This window comes from Psittacula echo (assembly GCF_963264785.1).
Source record: "Psittacula echo genome assembly, chromosome: 3".
NCBI lineage: Eukaryota > Metazoa > Chordata > Aves > Psittaciformes > Psittacidae > Psittacula > Psittacula echo.
In genome coordinates this window covers 45,354,292-45,376,666 of record NC_137736.1, presented here as the reverse complement: position 1 = coordinate 45,376,666, position 22,375 = coordinate 45,354,292, and the positions used below count along the sequence as shown (strand labels likewise).

The window sequence follows — 22,375 nt, the reverse complement described above, 5'->3', positions numbered from 1 at the left end:
TTCCCTATTCTTCTGGCAGAAATTTTGATTGTATGCTAACATGAAGTATTGTATAATCACTTCAGGAGTAAATCTCTTTCCAATGTACAGTATGCTTTCTTCCCAATGTGTGCAATGATTTGTGGTTCATCAATGTGATTTACAGATCATACGTGTGGTCACTGTTTGTGGAAGAGCAGTGACAGAAGTTAATTTTGAACACAGCAACTGTATTTTATGATCTGATTTCTGCTTACCCTGAACTGAAAGGTCTTAAAGGCTGGCCTGTGGAAGTGATTACAAAGGTGATCCCTTGCTGAGACAATACTGCATCCTGTTTATGTGCATACAGTACGCAAATGAAACCAAAAAAGGCACAGTTTTCTGAAACAGTCATTTCACATTCCTGAAGAAAACTCAAACCTAACTTCAGTTGTCCCTCTGTATACCCTAGCAGTAAAATTGCAAGCCAGTAGGTTGGTAAACCAAGCCTGTCAAATCCTGACTGGGATGACTGGACCAGGTAATTCTAGATTTACCATGGAATGGACAACCACGGGAGATTGTCATGGTGGTTTAAAGCCTCGTTGATGGAAGACCTGATTTAGTATTTGGATAATGAATACACTGAAAGCCCCATGGGGGAAGAGAGCAAGTGGAAGCAGTGCACTGCTACAGGCAATTGAGTGTATGTTTGCCAATGACAGCCCTGCTAGAAGAGAATAGCAATAGTTTGGGTGAGGGTTAGGTTTTGGGGTATTTTGGGGTTTTTTTTGTAGTTTGGGTTTGGTTGTTGGGGGTTTTTTCTAATTTGTGCAGTTTATGGAAGCATTTTTTCAAATCTAAATTGATGTTAAAGCCTTAGATATAAAATTGCATTGAGGCAACTGTCTTTTCTCCCTCTGCTTCTCTGACTTGAACACAAAAGTGAATTCTGATCTGCCTCCTTCTCTTTGTACTTGGCATTGTAGGTAAGCTTTAAAACACATAATGGCATAATTAAACCTCACCGACTGGGAGTAAACCTGTTGTTTTTATTGCTGGTTTCTGCTCTTTTCCTCTGCTAAGTTGCCAATTCAGGCTTTAAAATATTGCTTAAATCTCTGAAAAGTGGTATTTATTCTTAAGAAATCAGAACAGCAGGAGTGTTGTGATGGCATATCTGTGAGCACCAGACTTAACAGCTCTTTGATGATCTCCAAATCCTTTATTTTACAGATGTTTGACATCATGCATGGTTTGAAATAAAACCTTTGCTGTGAAAACAGTTTGTTCAACAGCAGAATCATAGATCTTTGGAGACTCCCTGCGTAAGAGTATCAAAGGAAGCAGCTGTCTAATATGGAAAATGACATTGTCCTGAATCTCCGTCAGATGCTCCTAACTTTGGTTTTTATAGAAATGCACCCAAGAATTAAGAGGCTGGATCAGTATCACTGCTTTTTTTAATATTGTTTCAGGTGGCTAAACAGAATTAACATGCTTGCTGCTGGCTATGCAGAAAGAGAGAGGATCAAACAAGAGCAAGGTAGTGTGTTGTTATTTTGGTTTCTTCTGTCAGCTCTTTTCGCAAGTTCATCTGTTCTTTTCTCCCTGCTGTATATCAGGCCTCATTCTTGTCATCTGAAAGCAATTCACTTATGGGTTATCACTGTTGTTGCTTTAGAGAATTCCTTCTTTCCCAGGGATTTTGATTAGCTCCTTCAGTTTCTGGTCCACAGACAGGATTATTTCCGAGAAGGCCACAGAAGGTAGCTAAAAGCAGCAAATGTACTGTCAGTAAGCTCTGGTATGTGGTGCCAAGGAGTCTGTGTCCCCTGTCAGAAGAAACATAAGAATCTGCAAACTAAAAAAAAAAATTAAACATTTCATTTGGTGGTTAAGCTCACAAGGGGCAGGAATGCATGAAACTGGTCTCAGGAACAAAACCATTTTTCTAAAGCCTGTTGACATAATTGGATTGCCCCTAAAGATTTTAATTTTAAGGCCATTTAATTTTTTTGTGATTTCGACTCCTTTTGCTATATTGAGGTTTGTGCTAAAGCCCTGCTGGCATTCATTTGAAATTGCAGGTTTTCATCATTTTACATCTGTTTATTTTTAATGTCTAATATTTCATGGGTTTAGAAGAGGGGCATACATAAAATAATGAGTTGCTTTGCTTTAGTTTACTGCAGTAGAAATCCTGTTTTCAGTCAGGAAAAAGAAAGGCTCAGTCCTCAGTTGGGGATATTGTTTCCTAGAACTGCCAGTGACATGGATCCACAGAAGTGTTCCTATCCAACTAGCTGTTTTGGCCAGCAGCTGGCTTTTGAGTCCGTGCTCTCTTTTATAGATGTACCTGGCAGCAGACACCAGAAAGTTGCAGTGATCGTTATGATCCGGAGCTTATCCAGATGCCTGTCTGCTCACTGCCCACTGAGTCAAAACTTCACTTTTTTAATCCTGTGGCTCTGCAGACGCCATCAGTACGGTTATTTCCTCCGGCCCAAAAAGCTTATAGGTCAGAGCTACAGCAGCCATGTATTTAATCTAGTCTTTCCTTTACAAAGACTGTATTTCTAACCATTTTCAGGGAGAGTTGTATTCAAAAGGCTATTGCTAGGCTTCAACATTTGCCACATGGTGTCCTTCTTGCCCCCCAAAGTCGTGGCGCTCTACCAACCTATGTGACAGCAGCCTTAGCCCTGACCTTAATGTCTGATACCATAAGGAGGTAGTTGTGTGTGGTCTGTCTCTCTGCAGTGTGTTGCTGTAGTGCTGTTTTTCTGAGAGACACTGCAAAAATACTCTTTTCCCCAGTGAGAAGCAAGGATGACTTCAGCAGCCAGGTCGAAACATCAAGAGAGTAGGATATCCTGCAGTGGTAGAATATTAAAAGATCTGAAAATTATGTCTGCGTTGATTCATACCCTGATTGCCCCACCACAGAGCATCCTAGAGGGATGGCCTGGGATTGAAGAGCAGTGGTTCACAGCATACTGCTGTAATTCAGTGGTAGCAGTGTGCCTGGGAAGGTTTTTGGTCTTGCCATTTGGTACAACAGCAGGTTGTTGCCAACAGGTACAACATAACTGGGTTGTACCTCTTGTTACCTTATTTCTAATCTCATCTTCCAGTAAGTGCAGCTGCTTATCCTGAGAGTGTTGCCTACACCCTTTTTTAGTCTGGTATGGTGCTTGGCACATCTAACACAAGACCTTTCGTATTCACACAGCCCAGGATAGCAGTGCTATGCTCACTGTTCCTCCAGTCATGTTGTCAGTTCCTCACCAGACTTCAAAATCAGTTAGGGAATCTGTACTCCCCAGGCGGTACTAGAATAACCGTTTTGGAGGGACCTGTATGCCATCTGTCACTGCTTGAAGAGGCTGTGAACAAACTCTGAATCTTGGAGTCTTCTAGGAAATCCTCTGTGTTAGTATTCAAAGCCAATTTCAAACTCTTATTGACAGCAGGTTGGCACTAGAATTGCAATAACCTGTGGGACAGTAAGTGAAAAGGTGTGTGAACAGTTATGCTCACGCTGTCCAAGTGCATAATTACAGACATAGTACGTCTTTCAAAATCCAGACGGATATGGAGAAATATTTTTGCTACCAAGCAATCACTGAGTAATAAAATAGCAGATGATCCTGCTCCTAGACATGAGATCATGTGCATCCAGGCCTTGTGTTACCTATTATTGAAATGTCTCCCTGTTGAAGGTAATCAGTGAGACCCTACTTACAATGCAAATTATATCCCAGGCACTGACAGAGCTCCATATTACCACTCTAAAGCCATTCACTCAAATTGATTTATCACATACAGGTAGGTAAAACTATATCCTCTTGGCGTTGCTTAGTTGTGTTTAGTGTGGGAAGCGGTATCATGTTCCCCCCTTGCCACTGTACAGTACCTCTATGCCTCTGGTGATTATCATTCACTCCCAGCACAAAGGCTATTAAACAGCACAGTAGTGTCCCTAATTAAGAGACATCAAGTTAGCAAAGTAAAACCTCTCTATAACTTAGATTTGTGCAACTGTAAAAACCATGAAGCTGGAATTTTCTATACTCAGTGACTGTGCCAACTGTCATCTACGTATTTGATTTTACAAAAGGTCTTTTATTTCTGCTCAGTTCAGCCCTTTGCAGCAAAGCTTTATAATACCTCTGAAACAATTCAACAGTAGTTGTCAAGTCTGTTTCAATTAAGAGTTGAATGCTTCTGAATCTAAAGTGCATAAATATATTTCAGGTGCTTCGGAGATGCACAAATCACCGAGTTGTGGGTGTACTGCTGAATAAAATGTTACATTCTGTACAGAACAGTTTTATAAAAATGCCATCAGCTTTCCATATTAAATACCATGAATATTAGCAATATGGCAAGAGACTTCCTTGAATGGAGAAGTTATATACTTTCTAGTCGTATAAAATCAGAGAAAAAGATACTAGCTTATATAAATAGAAAATACTTTATTGGCAAATGGCAGGTCAGTGTTAGTTTATATATAATATATTAAGTCTTTTGCTCATTCAGAAGGCTTTCAAGATATTCCCGATGCATTGAGTTTGTCCATCACTGAATTGGACAAAATCTGAAGAGAGAAATACAATAACTGTTTGATAGCATTATACACACTTTAGACTAATGAGTCAATTGCCAAAAGCAGAACATTTTTAAAAGCTGGTATGAGGCTATTTTCATGCATTCCATCTGGAACTTGACCCCTGTGACTGCAGAATTTTTCTAGACAAGCCAAAGGTTGCCAACATAATTCCCTGTCTGAGGTAAGGTGCACAAAAGCAGGATCATACAGTGGCTTATGTAATGTGGATTTGACAGCAAGAACCTCTTTGTATTTTTAGCCAAAATTGGAACCTGCACTGAAGCTGCTAAATATTACTTTCAGAATAAACAGTTGAGCTCCAAGTTTACAGTAATGTCACTGAGTGATGCAATTCTGACAGCCCTCTCAGCACACATCGTGCCATTAGGCTTTGCTGTAATGCAGCAAGCAGGCTTATATGCCAATATTTTCAGGTGGTTTTAGTTGCTGGAAACAGGTTTTCTTAAAAACTAGGAGTGATTTAAAAAAGAGTTTTCACTGATTTAGTCTTTCATTCACCAAAAATTAATTATTTGCAGATTTCTTTAGATGAAACTGTTTGATTTTTTTTTTATTTCATAGTCATGAAGAACTTTTTATGCTATTTATTTATACTATTTTAAAAGAATCTCAGCTATAAGCTTGAAGGAAGCAAATCAGGAGACTCAAGAGTTAAAATTGAGTTGTTACTGCTTGGAAAAATTAAATAGATAAATAAAGCTGTCCCTAACATTGCTGCAATCTAAATATATACAAAATTGTAGGGAGAGCTGTTTCAAGATGGTGTTATTTAAAGGTAAGGGTTTTTTTTGAAATCTTTAGAAGATTAGTTACAGTAGATCATTAATCGTACAATACAATAATCATCATAGTAAAAAAAACAAACATTAAAGCCAAAATCATATGTTGTGCCAGCTTGGATTTTAGCTTAGGTTGCTTATGAAGCAGCAATCTTTTTCTCGCCATCTATCAAAGAGAAAGTAGTAAGTTAGTTAAGTAGTTCACTGAACACTTCCTAGGCAAAGTGAAAATTGCCTGTGAATAGTCTGAGCTAAAGTGTCCTGTTGTACAATGATTTACCAAATACTAGAAGGTGACAACAGAAATGTTTGCACATGCCTTACATCGTGGCAAAATGTTAAAGTTACCTATCTTGAGCTGAGTTGGCAGCTTTCTTTTTGAAGGACTGTTAAAGTCCAGTGTCCATTTTGTTAGATGCTGTTCTACTTCAAAAATATTTGCAACAGAATGAACGTAAGTTCCCATGTGGTACCTTCTACCATGTGTTTTGCCCTTTGACCAAGCTACCAAACTTATCAAATGGGCTTGGCCAAGACTTGATTTCATGACAAAATGGATCCCTATATCCTGGTAAATTTAGCCTTTGTAGTTTCTCATCCATCTTTTGGAACTCTGCACTTAAATGTCGTTATCATACTTTTTCCATACCATATCTCCTTTATGATCTTGCATGGATAACATGGCAGCACTTGTTTTATGAAGCAGATATATGAAAAGTAGTTTTTCTGGCTTATCTTTAAAGAAGCTGTTTGTTAATAGAAATTGAATTTAAAAGCTTGGGTAACTGGTAGCATACAATGGAGAAAATGGGTAGTAAAATAGCATTGATTATTCATGTGTGCAGTAACCTCTACTTGTTTGATTTGCCAGTTGGTTCTAATTACATTTGTTAATGTTATTTGCAGTCAACAAGACTTTAGCAAGTTGCAGTTTCATCCTTTCTGTTAAAAAATTACTTTCAGTATTTTCCAGCCAATGTATGTCCAGTCATAATTATTTTTATGTCTGTATAAGTATTTGAAAATCTGATAGTTTTAGTAGGAATATTTTGCATGTTGTATTTTGTAAGGTGTGTACAAGAGTTAAATTTGTGGCTCATTTGCAGGTTGTTGTTTAATGTCTGCAATGGGGCATTAGACTTAGTATACCACATAATGTTTTGAATTTAGATTAGATTAGATTAAAATAATTAGATTGAAACAATTGCAAATTACAGCAGCTAATGTTTACAGCATTCACTAGTATTTATCTCTCAGTAATACCAAGGATGATTTTGAGAAAGCAAGTTTCTGATACATGAATGTACCAAATTGTGTTGGTAGTTCTTGATCTGATCTGTATGTAATTTGTAGATTACTGGAGTGAGAGCGATAAGGAGGAAGCTGACACTCCGTCAACACCCAAACAAGACAGCCCACCACCCCCATATGACACATACCCACGGCCTCCTTCGGTAAGTCACCTGCAACTGTCTAAAGGGATCACTAGGTAAAGCGTCACCTCTATGTACTCTCCTGCCTAGAAGCATCTGCATGCGCACATTACGGCACACTCTAGTATATATTTTGAGTCAGTACCTGACTTAAAGCATTTGTTAAGTCACATGCATTGCTAACTTCAACAGCCTCCAGCAGCCTAACTTCAACTGATTTGCAGAGAATATGGATTTATAATCCCGCTCACTGTATGAAGTAGATTAAGTTACAGAGTTCTTTTTTCTTGATCTTCATTCATGACAATCACCTACTCATCCATGCAATCTCCCACCACCCCCTTATCGACTTCTCTGACAAAATCTTATTTCCTCAGTAACAACACAGGCTCTTCTCTAAGGCTCCAACAGTTGTGCTGTGAAGCTTTACAGTGACAAATTGCACTTGAATTTCCAGAGGAATGCCAAGATATAAATGTTCTGTCTTATATTGCAAACAGTGATACCAGTTGTTCTGTTGTTGTAGAAAAAGTAGGTTTGTCTGTAAATTGGAACACAAGGGGATTTGTTTTACTTTCTTCTTGAAGCAGTTGTTGGTATAAACCAGAGTATGGACATCTAACTTGTTCTACACTGGCAATTTTAATTTTCATGTCCATATACTCAGTATTAACTAATGCATCTTACTTGAATATAGTTTTTAAAATGCAAAAATTTGGAATCAAAAATTAGGAAAGCTGGGGGAAAGGGATTGTTCATGATGTTTAATTTAAATGCAATACTTTCTCTTCCCAGGTCATAGATCTTTAAACTGCACCAAAACACTGCAAACATGATTCCAAAGAAATTCTTAGCACGATAGGATGACAGCAGGCATTTGAATGTCATTTATAAGATTTTTAATGGACCAAGCACACCTCTTCTATGTCTTCCATAGTGCTATATTCTGCCAATTTTACTGCAAATAATTGTGTTGGCTTATTTTATAGACTAAGGGACATAGTAAATATACTGATATCTTTACTATTACGAATAAGAATCAGTGTCTGACCTACACGTGTGACATATAGATATGGGCATGCCTTAAAGTTAGGATCAGGACAGGTTAATCTGGTAAGATTATGCCTTTGTTACTGAACTGGGTGGTGTCAGTGACAATGAAAAGTACATGGTTATTATGAGCACTAGGTCTCAACGTACACTGATCTGAAGATTGCTCCATTGCTGATGTTGCAGATGAGCTGCACAAGCCCTTATGTGGAGCCAAAACACAGCCGGCTCTCATCCACGGAGACCTCCCAGTCGCAGTCATCGCATGAGGAGTTCCGCCCGGAGGCGGCGGGGAGCGCCACCGACTCGCCGGTGCGCAAGACGGCGAGCCAGCGGCGCTCCTGGCAGGACCTCATAGAGACACCGCTGACAAGCTCAGGACTCCACTACCTGCAGACGCTGCCACTGGAGGACTCTGTGTTCTCCGAGGTGGCTGTGGTCTCCCCCGAGCACCGGCGGCAGTCCACCTTGCCCACCCAGAAGTGCCACTTGCAAGACCACTACGGCCCCTTCCCCCTCGTGGAGGGTGAGCGGATGCAAGTGCTGAATGGGAATGGGGGAAAGCCCAGAAGTTTCACTCTGCCTCGGGATAGTGGCTTCAACCACTGCTGCCAGAGCCTTTCAGTTGGTGCCGCCGACCACCATGAAGAAGCACAGCAGAAAGAGGTGGAGGAGGAGGAGGAAGAGGAGGGCAAAGCAGCAGAGGAAAACCAGGAAGATAAAAGTAAGTATAGGATATTTCTGTGGCTTTTCCTGTTTGTGTAAAGTGGAGGTTGTTTTTCCTTTTTCCTATCAAAAAACCCCAAGTCTTTCAACATCCCCATGTTTTACCAGGTCCACCTTGTCACACACCTCTTTGATTTGCTTTTTGTATAAGGCTTAATAATCAGTGTTGCATGACCTCTCATGATCACCAGACTCTTTCCCATAGGCTGGTCACCATACCAGTAGGCTGGTCACCATTCATCTCCTACTAGCAATTCTTAGTTATAAATGGGTTTTGCTTCCATGCTTTCTTCACACTTCCAGTTGCACAGTGTCCCCCCCCAGCACATGTATGTCTCAGGACATACTTAGAAAAATTTCCGTCCAACTCCATCTAGGTTGTGAAAAACACTTGGTAAATGCTGGAGTGCAGGGTCAGGCTGAGGTTGTGTGGTATCCAGGTGGGCAGGTCACAAGACAGCCCAGAAGCTCTAAGAAGTTGAAAAAGGGAGTGTATTTTCCCCAGTTCTTCACCTTGTGAGTTACAGAGGGAGGCTGAAAAAGAATCTTTTGAAGCAAATGAAGAAATTAATAGAGAATAACTATCTAACCAGCAAGGCTTAAAAAATAAAATCATAACGCTGAATAACTGTCTCTTATGTGGCACATTAACTCCATAGATACTAGTGCTATTTGTCAAAATAATCCAAATAAACAAGGATTGGAGGAGGTCTCTGCGCCTCCTGAACACATAAACACATTTCTGTGTCTTTTTCGTGGTCTGTCCTTCACTGTCATTTATGGAGCTTCTCAGCATGTGTTACTAGCAAAGTTGAATTCACACCCACGTTGTAGGGTCAGTCAACAAAGCCTTCATCCATCAGTTGTGGGGTCATGCTGCAATTAAACTACCTGATATGGCAAGGAAAGCAGGGTGATTCCTGAAGTTCTCAAAGAGTCTGTACTGTCTGGTTCCTTCACGTTCATTGTTTTCACTGCAGTAAAGGAGTATAAAAATGGTAAAGAGATAGGAAATGGTAATGCAAGCTTTGGATAGCAAACTACCTAGCTAAGATAATTCATTAAGTTTAACAACTTTGCTGAGCATTAAAATCCATGTGGACGCTATTTGGTCTACTTGGGAGAGATCAGCAGTTTTCCATTGCCTTTATGTTTCAGTCAGTAGGTTCTTAAAATCTCAAATTCTTGACTTTGAGAAAACTGTGATTTCTTTTGCAGATACTAAATTCAATGCCTTTAAAAGTTAAAAAAGGGCCAATTTCAGTTGTGTTCATGCATGACATTTCAAAAAAACCCCATACATTTATTAGGGTAATATTAGACTCTGATTGACTGTGAAATGAAGCTGTCTAATTAATAGGGTTAAATTTCATTGGCTATACAGAATGCTTTATCCCATTTTTAGCCTTCAGTTTCAGTTTTCAAATTGGTTTTTGCTGATAACAATATAAAAATATTTTAAAACAAAATCCTTACAGTCAACAGAAAGAGTCAAAGAGACCTCCCACTGGAGTTCCTGTGCTGTTTGGGCATTACTCAGACATAATGTTGCAAGGCCTAAATTGTTAGGTGTTTTAAATCTCAATTTTAATGCTTTTGAGTTGCTGATTGTAGCATTTAATAATGTACTGTACTAATAAAGGGCTAATGCTTGATTTAACGTGCCAGAACTTGATCCCTTCTCCATCTTTCTACGCCAGTTTCCAAAAAGGGAGAAAAAAGATTCATTTTTGAAGTGCTCTGCCTGTATACACATGCTTTTATTTTTCTTTGAGTGAGAAGGTTTTCTTGGTTGAAGCTTTAACAGGAGATTGTTTTTGAGACATTAACGAACAGCTAGACAAGTAAAGTGCTCATGGTGAATTATTGACCATGAAATTATAAAAACAGAAAGAAAATACTGTTTAGTCTGTTGAAAAGTTTAAGTGTTGAATTGCTTGTTGCCATGGCTGCAATGTTCTGTTTGCAACACTGGCTTTTTCCAGTTCCCTTATGAGTAAAAGGCAGGAGGGATTTCATGCAAGTAGTATTAGGTGCAAAATCCATTTTCTGAGCTGAGAGATTTGCTTTTAACTGCTGTCTGCTGACAGGGTGGGTGCCCTTGTGCATGCTCCATCATTGCCCCGGGGCCTCACTTCCATTGCTCTGGGAAAATGAAACATTGCAACTGGCTGGCAAAGGGGAATCCTTTCCTTTTTAGAAATGTTTTAATCTCACCTTGAACATTCCCTAACATGGAATCAGATGAGCCTTTTAAATGTATTTATTTGCCTTACACGTTTGTGATCCTGGCATAGTTCCGAGCTCTTTGATGATTATATGTGTTCCTGTGTGTACAGTTATGTGTTTTAAAGCTTAATCATTCTTATTGCTTTTTTTGCGGGACGAGAAATGTAGCTCCTTTGCAGTTGTTGCTGTACAAGTCAAATGTCATTGCCAAAAGTTCGTTTTCTCAGCTTTTTGGTTTTATGTTCCCACTTTTAAAACCTCTTGAGTTTAAATCAAATAGTAAAATGCAGTCCTGTTTCTTCCAACTTCTTTTGCAGAATTGTTCTCAAATAACCACACCGCAAAATAGGAGCTCCATGTTTTTTTCAAATGCTGTCACCAGCTGCCATAATCTAACATAGCTCTGTTGACTTTCTACTAAAGCTACACTGGCATGCAACAACTAAGCATCTGCTTTCTCTTAATTACTAATTTATGCCTTAAATAGATATTGCAAAACTTTACTGACAGTGCAAATAATTTTATGCATCAGCTCTTCTATAGTAACTAGATATATCATGGTAAACTGAAAATGTGGGGTGTCCTTTCCTGTGTTTATCTGTGAGGACTTAACTTTGTTGTGTGTTCAGTTGCTGCTTTTTGTCTTGTTATATCACATGAACATTGCATTGCTAATCTTTAATGTGTTGTTTTATTTCCCTAATTAAAATGACATTTGTGTGACTCATTTAGATGTTCCATATTGACACTGTCCAGTAATGGTCTCTTTCTTTGTAATTGAAGAGGATCCTGTTGTGGGGTATTTGAGTTTGTCTGTGTGTTCGCTCCTGAACCTATGAAAATGGCAAGCAACATTCAGATCTGTGGCACCAACTGTCCCTCTTGGTGTCTGGTTCAGAGGCAGCCTGCATGCGGGGAGCATGTCAATGGCTACGGCACAGTGCATTGCATTTCTGTGATTGAGTTGTGAAGGACAAGGTGGGCCTTTTCAGGTTTGGCTTGTGCTAGTAGGAGGTAACAGAAGGAGCCAGCTGTGCATCATGGCACTGCCACCCCTCTTCCCCTCTGGCCCCACTGCTGTCTGTGCTTTGTGTTTTGACAGATTTCACTACTTAATGCCAAAGAATGCTTCTGGGATCTTCTTGGGAGACTGTTTCCATGATTTGTCCCAGGAAAGCTTGCTTCATTTTTTGCTTTATTATTATTTTCAATGGTGGTTCCTTCATTTTCGAAGACTTTTGTTTCTGGCACAATAACAGAAATTACTAAGGGTTCCGCCTGTAAGAGAAGATACTAGATCTCTACAGAGTGTAACTGGCTGTAGGTGCTACAGACCTAGCCACAGAAAACCCTGTACCTTTTTCCATACTCCCTGAAAAACTCTTTTGAAAGCAGTAGCATCCGTGGGAGTCTCTGCTGCTGTGACCTGCCTATACAGTGCTGGGGCAGGAGCTCTGCTGCTGGCTGGATGTGTTGTGGGACTGGCCAGAGCAGGATTGATGCAACTTCCAGGGAACTCACACCTGGGACCTGCAAAAGTGTGCAAAGGAATTTTCCACTGTGTGGGCTCCTTAAGGTTTCTTCAGGAATATGGATAGAAAAGCATTGATGTCTCTGAGTTTGAAAAGGTATTTGGAGCAGAAAGAAGTAACTTCGGCTGTCTTCCCACTATTTAACCCCATTTCCTTCTGCATCGTTCCTCACCTCTTCTTCTCTTGCTTCTGCAAGTTTTATGTCCTTTTTCTGCACTTTGAGCACTGTAATTCCTGCTGACATGTGTTTTAGGATTTTTGTTTTGCTATCCTACCCTCGTAATTTTGGAGTATCTTCTATAACAAACTCTTGAATAGATTTCAATAAATCACTGGCTGTCCTTTTGGGATAATTGAAGGGTGGGAGCCTTTTGTTTGCTGCATTGATTTGCTCCCCTGGAGTGTTTATGAGATACAACAATCTTCCATGCATGACTTGTGTCACCTTGAAAAGATTTCACAACGTTTCCTAAGCCTGGGCCCACTCACATGTGTTCCTGGGCATTTTGCTAAATCACCAGAAGCCCTTGTGCAGATTTGTAACATCTCCCAGCATCCCATGCTTAGTCTCACATAGTCTGGCGAGCACTGTCCCAGGGGAACATAATAGCCTCATGTTCCAGTCTCTGAAACGTGACTTTTAACCTTAAACCACTGAAGACAGTAGCCAAAGGCCAAAGAGGAGCTGGTGCTGGTATTTTGCAGCTTAGAGGGATGTCCAATCCCTTCAAAGGATTTCAGGAAAGCTCCCTTTGATGTGAAAGAGATATCTCACGGTCACTGAAAGAGGTATCGAATGTCTGTTTGTGCTGAGGCACCAAGCCTGAGACTTTCTCCTGTTTTTCCCAGTAAAATAATTAGGAAGCAGCAAGAGAAACTGAGAGCAGTTTCTCCCACCCCACCTACCAATTGCAGAAATGAAATTCAGGGTGGCAGTGCTTTCACAGAATAGCACAGATGGGTTTAAGGAGTAGTGCTATAACTAGCAGTGGTTTCACGCACTATGCCCAAGAAGGTATTTCCTTGTGACATTCTAGGTGGTATTTGCCTTCAAGAAGGAGTTTGTGCTAATGAAAAATATACTCCAAATAAGGTCAGATGTTTCAAATTCTGAAATACAGGTACAAGGAGGCTTGCCTGGTTTTAATGAGAGGGCTGTAATGAGCAGGGCAAATTCTGTCTCTCAAAGATCAGTGTTTGCTAATTAAACACTATGTTATGAAGTGGTTCGCTGTGTACCACTTCTAGGTTTTGCTTCTCTGCCTTTTGGATAAGGTGTCTTTTCACTTTGGCAGGGTTTGGGCAACAATGAAAGGTGCAAGTCAGGATGAGTAACATGTAAAGCCTGGATTAAGGGCACTGGAATTGATGGTAATGTGTGTCTGAAATTAATAGAGCATTTGCTTTTCTGACAGCCTCTTTCCATTTTACAGAAGATACCATTAAGGTTGTCCCATCTTCTGACCACCTAGTTAGTTTTATCAGCACCAGGAGGCAAGGGAGAGACCATTAAGGTACTGTATCTTCCCCTCTGGAATTACTTAGGGTAGTAGAAGTGTGCCTGCCTGGTAGTGTCTTAAATAAGTGGAGCTATGAGAAATGACAGGTAATGTTTCATGTTAGAAATATTCTTTCTGAGGCTGGCAAATAGCAGGAAGTGCAGCACCCTCTAGGACACTAAGGAGGATGTTATTCTAGCTTGCTACATCCACTATCAGTCCTGTACATAGCAGTACATTTGCCAGGGTTGATTTGTTTTTTTTTTCTTGACATCCTTCTGGGCGGCACAGCCTATATGTGCTCAGACATTGAATGGACTAATGAAATGTCTGCTTTTCCTAAGGTTTCTTATTCTGATCTGATTTTTCATTCCTAATTCCCATTTAAGCCTTCATGTGGCACACGACTGGGCATTTCCACTCCTGTGGGCTACGAACTAAGGCTTCTTTTCGTGCCTTGTCTGCTAGGAGAAGGCCACCCTCCCACTGCCCCCGCAGGGCTAGCTTACCTCAATAACTCAGAATGAGCTTGCCTAAAAAATACTGCCTAGCTGTGTTCAGAAATATGATCTTAAGCTTGTTGGTTTATAGTGTAAATGTCTAGCCTGCACTGCTTTGATAAGGATAGTTTATGTATGTACAAGGAAATTTCATCTGTGCCTCACAGGAAGGAAGGAGCTGTGGAAAAGCAGGGCAAGACAGTAGCTGCTGTACCACCTGGGCTGCTTTTCAAAGCAAATGCTTTACGTACAAAATGTCTGGTGGAATGGCATGTCTTCACATGCTCTTGGATCGTTTTGTTGGTTTTCTCTTAACTAAGCCATTTAGTGCTTCATTTGTCATAAGATCCAGTGAGAACCTATGAGAGCTGTTATATTTGAAAATGAATGAGTGCGGGGACAGCATTGTTGATAATGTAGGTTATATGTCAGGCTAATGCTTTTTATCCTTGTTAAATTTTAAGGTACATGTTTATCTGAATAGGAATTTCTATAAGCTTCCAGAAGCAACTGCAATTTGGGAAAATTGTCAACTAAGAGTTGCTTAATTATCCTCTAGCTGACATATATATATGTGCATATGTTCAGCTGCATGTATAAAATATGTGGTTTAGACTATTTATTATCTTTAAGACTAGCTTGGATAAATAAGTACTGGGAGTAGGTATGTTTCTTTCTGAGCATGTTCTTCAATTAAAATTCTTAAATTTATAAAATAAGCTTTTCCAGTTCTCATATGCAAAAGAAACTCTGTTGCAGGAGTGGGTTTGTATTTTAAATAAAAGTGATGGGATACAGAACCTCTGTATTCTGATTTTAAATTTCAGTTTAAGGGGAAAAAATTGCCTGCAGTGTTTGAAAGCCAAATATTGAATTATTTACTAAGCAGCAATTCAGAAAGCAATATGGGCTGTCAACAAAAATAAAAGTAGTTTAATTTTTTGCCTCTTGGTGTTTTTACATACAAATGCATTTTACTCACAAATATGTTGTTGCCACATTTTAAATTTTAATTGATTTCCATTGCTTGTTCTGCTAAAAATGCAATGGAAGGGTAAATTCCTATTCTTATCTTGGTTTTAATAGCTTTGGATGTCATTGCAAACAAAGTTCATCTGCTTTTCCTTGAAATATATGGATTAAGTGGTCTTTTTGCAAGCAAAAAGAAATGCACAAGAGAATTTCTTATGTGGCCATTCTTATAAATTACTTTTCTCACAGAGTTTCCCCAATTATATTACTAAGTCAGTGGCTGTCAATGGAGCCATGGTACCAGAAACACCTTTAGGATAGGTGATGGAGCAAGCAATCTATGGATGTGAGAATATATTTCTATTTTTTCCTATGATGTTCTGCATTAATTCTCTTGCTAGGTGCTATGTAACCAATCTGGTTTGTCTTTAACTTTTCCGTTTCTTGGAAATGGAAAATCATTTCTTTTTCCATTTTTTTCTTGGTGTAAGCAAGCACTGTCCCTGCCACTGCCCTGTCTGAGTCTGGCTGCAGACTTGCTCTCCTCAGGAAAAGACAACTTGTCAGTGGCAGACCACATCCAGGGAAGACAGTCCAAGCCCTCTGGGGCTGTCTGTTTACCATACTGAAGGATATGCGATTGCTTCCCTGTTTGTTGGCCTGATAGGTCTCGATAGCAATATAAAACAGCGTTTTTTGTGCTTGCACATTCCCCCCCCCCCCCCCCCCCAGTTCAAAATGTGTTTTCATTCTGAAGCATAATACAGTCACATTCCTAAAAGGGGGTATGTAGCTTTTTTGAAATTTGAAACAAAAAGGAAAATCAGACTTTTTTTTTTTTTTTAAATTAGCATATAGCTTGCCATTAAAAAGAAGGTTTTCCTGTCTCGAAATTTATACTCAGATTCATTTTTTATTTCGATCATGAGAAACATACATAATTTTTAATCATTTGCATAAATCTTCTTGCTTAAGCTCACTGAAAATTGTTTTAAAGACACTCTCAGATTTGACCACTGCATAATACATGAGGAAGCCATTTTTTTTTGCTGTGATTTTTGCAGAACTGACATAGTTCCTCTTTGAGATGCAGCAGGTACTCAGCCTGATCTGAAAGTTTCTAAATGCAAAGGAAACAGACACCTACAATGAAAAACATTAACTGGCCATTGTGAGCATGAGAATGTTTTTTTGAATATATAATTTTAATTTTTTTTTTTTGCTTTTTTCAAAGCTAAAAAAAACCCACCACCTTTCTATAATGGATTATAATTAAATCAGAAGGATATGACATGGTATCAGTAGGACTGGGAGAATAGAGGAGGACTAAAATTTCTTCAAATTACATCTCCATGTGATACCATCTGCTGTCTGTGGTTCTCAGGTTCTTGGAAGGCAACTGTGAAACATATGTAGGGATGAACTTGAATCAGTAGTGCTTGGAAGGTCATTGGATGTCTGTGATTTAGTTAAACTACTACCAATGCTGAACTTCTGTAGTGTCACTGTGTAAGCGTGCATTCTTATTTAATTACTGTTCATCACGGGCAGCAGATAATGAGATATTAAAGCCCTCATGCTAACATGCCCATCCTGCTAGATTTGTTTATGTTGGACAGGAGACTCTGGAAAAGCCAAATTTTACAAAGCAGGTTTTTTCATTTAACCTATTGTTAAAAAAGATGTCCTCGGAGATCTTCGATTTAAGATAAAGATTGTCATGGAGGCCTATAAATAGATGTTGCAGGGTAATTTTCTGTTAACCTTCCAAGGTCCCAGCCTGGCCTTTCAGCTCTCTTTCCTTTCTTTTCAGCCGCTAGCTGCTACTCCAGAGGGTCACAGATCTTGTGTAGGTCATGTGTCCAACCTGCCATCCCTATGCAACTTGTTTGGATACTCTTTGACAGATAAAATGGCACTAGATGCTTATGTTTAGGCATATTAACATTGTTTCCTAAACCTTTGCACTGCAGGAGGGCAGCATATGTAGGCTAAAATCTTGGCCTCTCCAAAGGTGCTGGTGAAGCTGTAAATGTGCTGTGCATGTCTTGGAGCCAGTGAGATGGAAGTGGATTCAAAAGTTACCCACTAAATTTGGAGCCACTATACCTGCTAAATCTGTCCTTAAACATCCCTAGCAGTATTCCTCATTCCCTCTGGACAGTGCTTTTTCTCTTTGCTGTATTGGAAAGGATTTTTTTTTTTTCTCCTAATGGATGTTGAATCATTCCCTCTGCAATTCAAGCCTAGCATTTCTTCTCCATTGTGGCATAAAAACCAAAACTGCTCCATTACAGCAGCTCTTTTTTCAAGATGAATGTTTTTTATGAAGGTTGATTTAGTTTTTCTGACAGATGGTGCTTTCTAGGCTCTGACCCCTCTTGCTGAGCTTCCCTGTTTTTACCAGCTGCCTCCCACCTCTTCTGGGATAGCAGCATCCATGGTAGGTGCAGTGCACCTGGATGGGACCAGGAAGGTTGCTTTGCACTGGGTGTTTTATGCACTGTACTGTGGTAAGTATCTGTTTTTCAACCATATTGTACTTCATATTTCAGTTCATGCTGTACAGTATTTCAAATAACTTTTCTTCTTAATGGCTATTTTTCTAATCATAGCTGAGCTGATTATTCCTATGCCTCTCACGTATGTACATTAAGTAGCTGATGTTAATAAAAACCTTAGGTGACTTAAAATTTCTAATTAATTGAGCTAAAACCAACCAAAAAACTGAAAAATATTACATTTTGTAAAACTAACAACCTGACCAGACAAAAAAAAAAAAAAAAAAAGCCTGCAGGCAAACATGGTGTTTGCCAGGTTTTGTGTCTGACAGCACATCATTGAACACATTGCTATGAGAAATTTGTGAGAGATTTCACCCCTTCAAATCATTCCAACTTCTGACACTGACCTCCAGCAGTCTACAAGATGTTTCCTTCCACTTCTGTGCTTGTGTATTTTAGTAGGTTTATTCTCTTCCACCATCCACCATCCGGGTCATTAGTGCAGCCTGGGACTGTTCCCCAACGCAGGGCAGCCTCAGGAGAACCTCACGTAGTGCAGTCTTCCCTGTTAACTGCGAGTCCCTGGTGTCTGCTCTGTCTGGGCTTGGGTTTTCCTATGAGGGCACTTTGGGTCACAGGGGGCTAATAGCGCTCACTTCTGGCAGCTGAACTTCAAGAAGGAAAATGTTGTGCCCTGTCTCATATCTGTTCTACATCTAAATAACCAAGGAAGATAGGTGGAGAACTGAAGGCTCATCCTTTTGTCAGTTTGGATTGAGTCAGTCCCTCAAAAGAGCTTAATGTTCAGAGCTTAGACTAACTATGTGAGTTTTATTTGTAAGATCTTCTTTTGTTTTTCAGTGTCAAGCATTGCCAGTTCTTATGAAACAAATATGATAATATGGTACTTAAAAAAGATAAAACCTAAAAATCCCTATAATCAGGCAGTTTTGCAAGGATCTCAGTTCCTGTTAATAAAAAAAGGTTTATAGCTTTGCTTTCAAAAACTGTGGTTCAAAAGCTAGAAGATAAATATTGTTTGTCTCCTTTTGTGGCCCCAATTTGCGAGTGTTGGATCTTGTTGATGATAGTTAACACTCCCACATCACTGTACCTAGTGTGGTGCTATTAAATAGCATCATTTCACGGACAAAGTGAGAAACAAGATCTCTGTGGTATCTTATTGTATTTACATGAAGAAAATGGCTGCTTTTAAGTAGGAAGATGGTTGATTTCTGGCTCCACATTTTGAGTATGGCTGGCATAAAATAATAGCAGCTAATTATTTCTTCTCTCCTGGATTCCAGAGGGATAGACTTTGGCCTTTTGGAATATAAAATATCACCACTGATTTGTTTAAAAGCATTTGAATTGTTATCACCATTTGAAAGTGAGGACAGAAGCTGCCAAAAAACTTTGATTTAAAACCACCTTTTGGACAGTTTTTGAAATGTTAATTTAATTGTGAAGATATACAAGGAGGAAGTGAAATTAAGGAAACCTCACTTGGGAGCTTTATCCTTGTTGTAAATTCAGGGATAGACAGAGATCAGGCAACAGCATGACAAAGCCTAGCCACTGGGTATGAACGGGGAGGAAGTCTACCCTGATTGCTTTAACAAGCAAGATTAATGAGAATAAGTAATAAAACTTAACTGAGGATCACTGTCCATTTAGTTCTGGGTTAAATGAAAATCAGATTTTGAGTGAGGCAGGATGGCTTGGGGGAGGCTCCTGGTACAGCACCCATCCTGAGGCACGTGTCAGTGGGCTCCTTGCAGCTGATACGGCGTTTCCTATACTTGCAAAGCAGTCATTACAGAATACTTGAGAACTGGTGAATATGAGACATAGAGAATTAGAGAGTATCTTCCTGTTGTAAAAATTGCAAAATCTGGTTTAGAATTCATATAACATAGCCTCTATATTTGGCATTAAAATGATATTTTTACTGTACTTGTGTGAACACTTGAAATCCAATATGAACATCTTACTATAAAAAACTTCAAGCTGTTTATTGAGAATTCAGTTTCTTTCTTCCCAGCTAGAAGGTACCCTGCCATTTTTTTCAGTTTTTAATTTAGAAAATAAATTTTGTTTTCAAGATTTTTTTTTTAATCAATTACACGCACATACTTGTACAGTACAACATTTAAATTTTTAACTTTTAATATAATGGGTTTAGGGACAACTAGATTTGCTGGTTTCTGTCTTTTCAGAAGATACAAGAATTTCTGTCTTTATTTATTTATGGTTGTGTAAAAAGTGCATGAAAAAGTCCGTTTTAATTTTACAGTCTCACTAAAAGCTTTCCAAGACTAAATTTTTATTTATTTATTTATTCATTCATTTATTAACTTTATCTGCCACTGAGGACTATACTTACCTTCTCCAGTGTTATTGTATGGTCTTGGTATTTAATGTCATATTTCATACTGTAGCCTCAAAAGTTTCATGTGATTCTCGCAGGGGCTAGGAATATTTATTAATGAACTAGGATAATTTAACTGTACTATGTATTTTTTATACTAACACAATGAAAATTTAAATCTCAGAATTTTGACAGTGGCTTATTGAATGGTGAGACTGAGAAATAAAAATAAAAACCAGAAAATGCACTTTTGACATTAGTGCATAATGCATTAACACATCAGTAAGTTTCTAAGTAAGTTCTCTGCAGTTCAGTTCAGAAGTTCTGCCTGCAGATATGGCCACCTTGTAGTGGCCATCATGATTCTTATAGCATAAACAGGCTATCCTTGCATATGTGCAAATTCTAACAAGAAGTTTGATTCCATGAATGTCTTGCATAGTCTATAAAATACGTGTAAAATGTCTTCATAGTATAAGAGGAGGAAAAGAGGATGTGTGCTAGGTTTCCTGGGAATACTTGTATAAAGCATGGCTGAAATTTTTGGTTCAGTTAATTTTGAACTATTGGTAGAAGGTGGAAGGAAGTTTCAAGGTTTTCATGAAGTGAAAAAGTGGTTATCTCAGAGACTCATGATTTGGAAATGGCTTTTACAGTTATGAAACTTAGAAATGTCAGCTGTCTTCTTCTTGCTCTCCTTCATCCCAAGAGGCCAATTTCCTGAGCTTGTGTTTGTTGTGGCTAAACAAGATTATAGCATTTATAGCGAGAGTACAAAAAAATCACTTAAAGTAAAAATCAGGCTCTTCAGTTTTGAAGCTAGCACTTGGGTCCTTGATGGATTTCATTGTTCCTGAGCTTCAGGGGAGGCTGGACTTAGGAGAACAAAGGCATATCCCTGAACAGCCAACACTGTCTCTTGAAGTCTTCAGGTTTCTACTCAGAGGAAAACAGGAGTGGAGGGATGAGATTTTATGTTCCACCTAGATTTGGCTCTTGTGGCACAGCTGCCAGAAGACTGCATCCATTTCAGAGCATTACGGCTCCCTTGGATGATGGGGAGTAGAAGGTTGCTGAGAGTAAGCCAATGAACAAATAAAGGAAAGCAGACCCCCGCGAAGGTGGCAGAGGTTTAATTTACCCATGTGAAAAGAAAGGAAACCCTTTCTATAGGCTGTGATCTGTAGTGCTTACTTGGAACAGGAAACATCAGGGTAGCTGCGGAAGAGATAGCAAAATCTAGTGGGGTGAGTTGGAAGCAAAAGGCAGAAGACAGATGTCTAGAAATAGGACATAAAACTGTAATGGACATAAATCTGCAATAAGCTATGGATCAAGTTTCCTTAAGTTGATACTGGTTTTTCAAATGAAAATCCCATCAGCCTTAATGCTCCGTGATACAATTGAGGATGATGGTGTTATAAATCTTTCACCCAGTAAGGAAACCTGTTTTAAAAGCATTTTGTTTTGATAGTAACAGAGGATAACCTACTGTAAGTGCACCCATGCTGCCTTTGCCTCTGTTTCATGGAATTGCACAGTTTAGAATGTTGCTCAGGTGAGAGCGGACATATTTTGTGATGAGGCTGTGTTCTGGCAGACTGTGCCAGTGCACAGAACCGTTTGCTCAGCCTAAGCTGTTCTCCACAGAGGAGAATCTGGCATAACCTCATGATTATGAAAACTCTGTAATATGTATCTGTCCATAATTAGCAGAGGTGACAGTTATTATTGACAAGTAAAACTTTCTCATAGTATCCCCTTACCTCAGGTGTTCCAAAAGTATTAGCAGAGGCCTCTGGTGAGACTTTTTCTTCAGATGACTTATTCGGTTGTACCATAGTGAAATGGAGTAGATATTTTAAAAGATGAAGTCATGAGCCTGTTTCTTGATTTTGTCCTTGTATGTTTTGCATTTCTTCAGTCTGCTATTGCCCATCTTTAGCAGTTGCCATAGCTAGCACTGTTATTAATGACCAAAAGTATACAGCCAGGTTTCATCTCTGCTCCTTCTGGGTTTTACTAGCAATTGTTTCCTCCTCCCAAATTAAATATAATGATTGTAGTAGTTCCAGGCTGAGCAGGGAAGGTTGCTCACTGCACTTAGGTGTGCAAGTGTGGAATTCCAGTTCTGAAACCCCCCAAAGTTTCTGCACACACCTGCTAAAGGGTTGTTTTAAAAA

General features: G+C 39.2%; 1 protein-coding gene across 4 annotated transcripts in view; it reads left to right on the top strand.

Moving 5' to 3' along the window:
- CNKSR2 (connector enhancer of kinase suppressor of Ras 2) overlaps window positions 1-22,375 on the top strand; it is a gene marked incomplete at both ends in the record, with an annotated part of 218,763 nt that overhangs the window by 172,356 nt on the left and 24,032 nt on the right. For all 4 annotated transcript variants that reach the window (XM_080614176.1, XM_080614175.1, XM_080614174.1 and 1 more), the window contains 3 exons: window positions 1,440-1,507; window positions 6,730-6,830; window positions 8,046-8,583. In XM_080614176.1, the coding sequence (XP_080470302.1) occupies window positions 1,440-1,507; window positions 6,730-6,830; window positions 8,046-8,583 (707 nt within the window). The remainder of the gene's footprint in view (window positions 1-1,439; window positions 1,508-6,729; window positions 6,831-8,045; window positions 8,584-22,375) is intronic.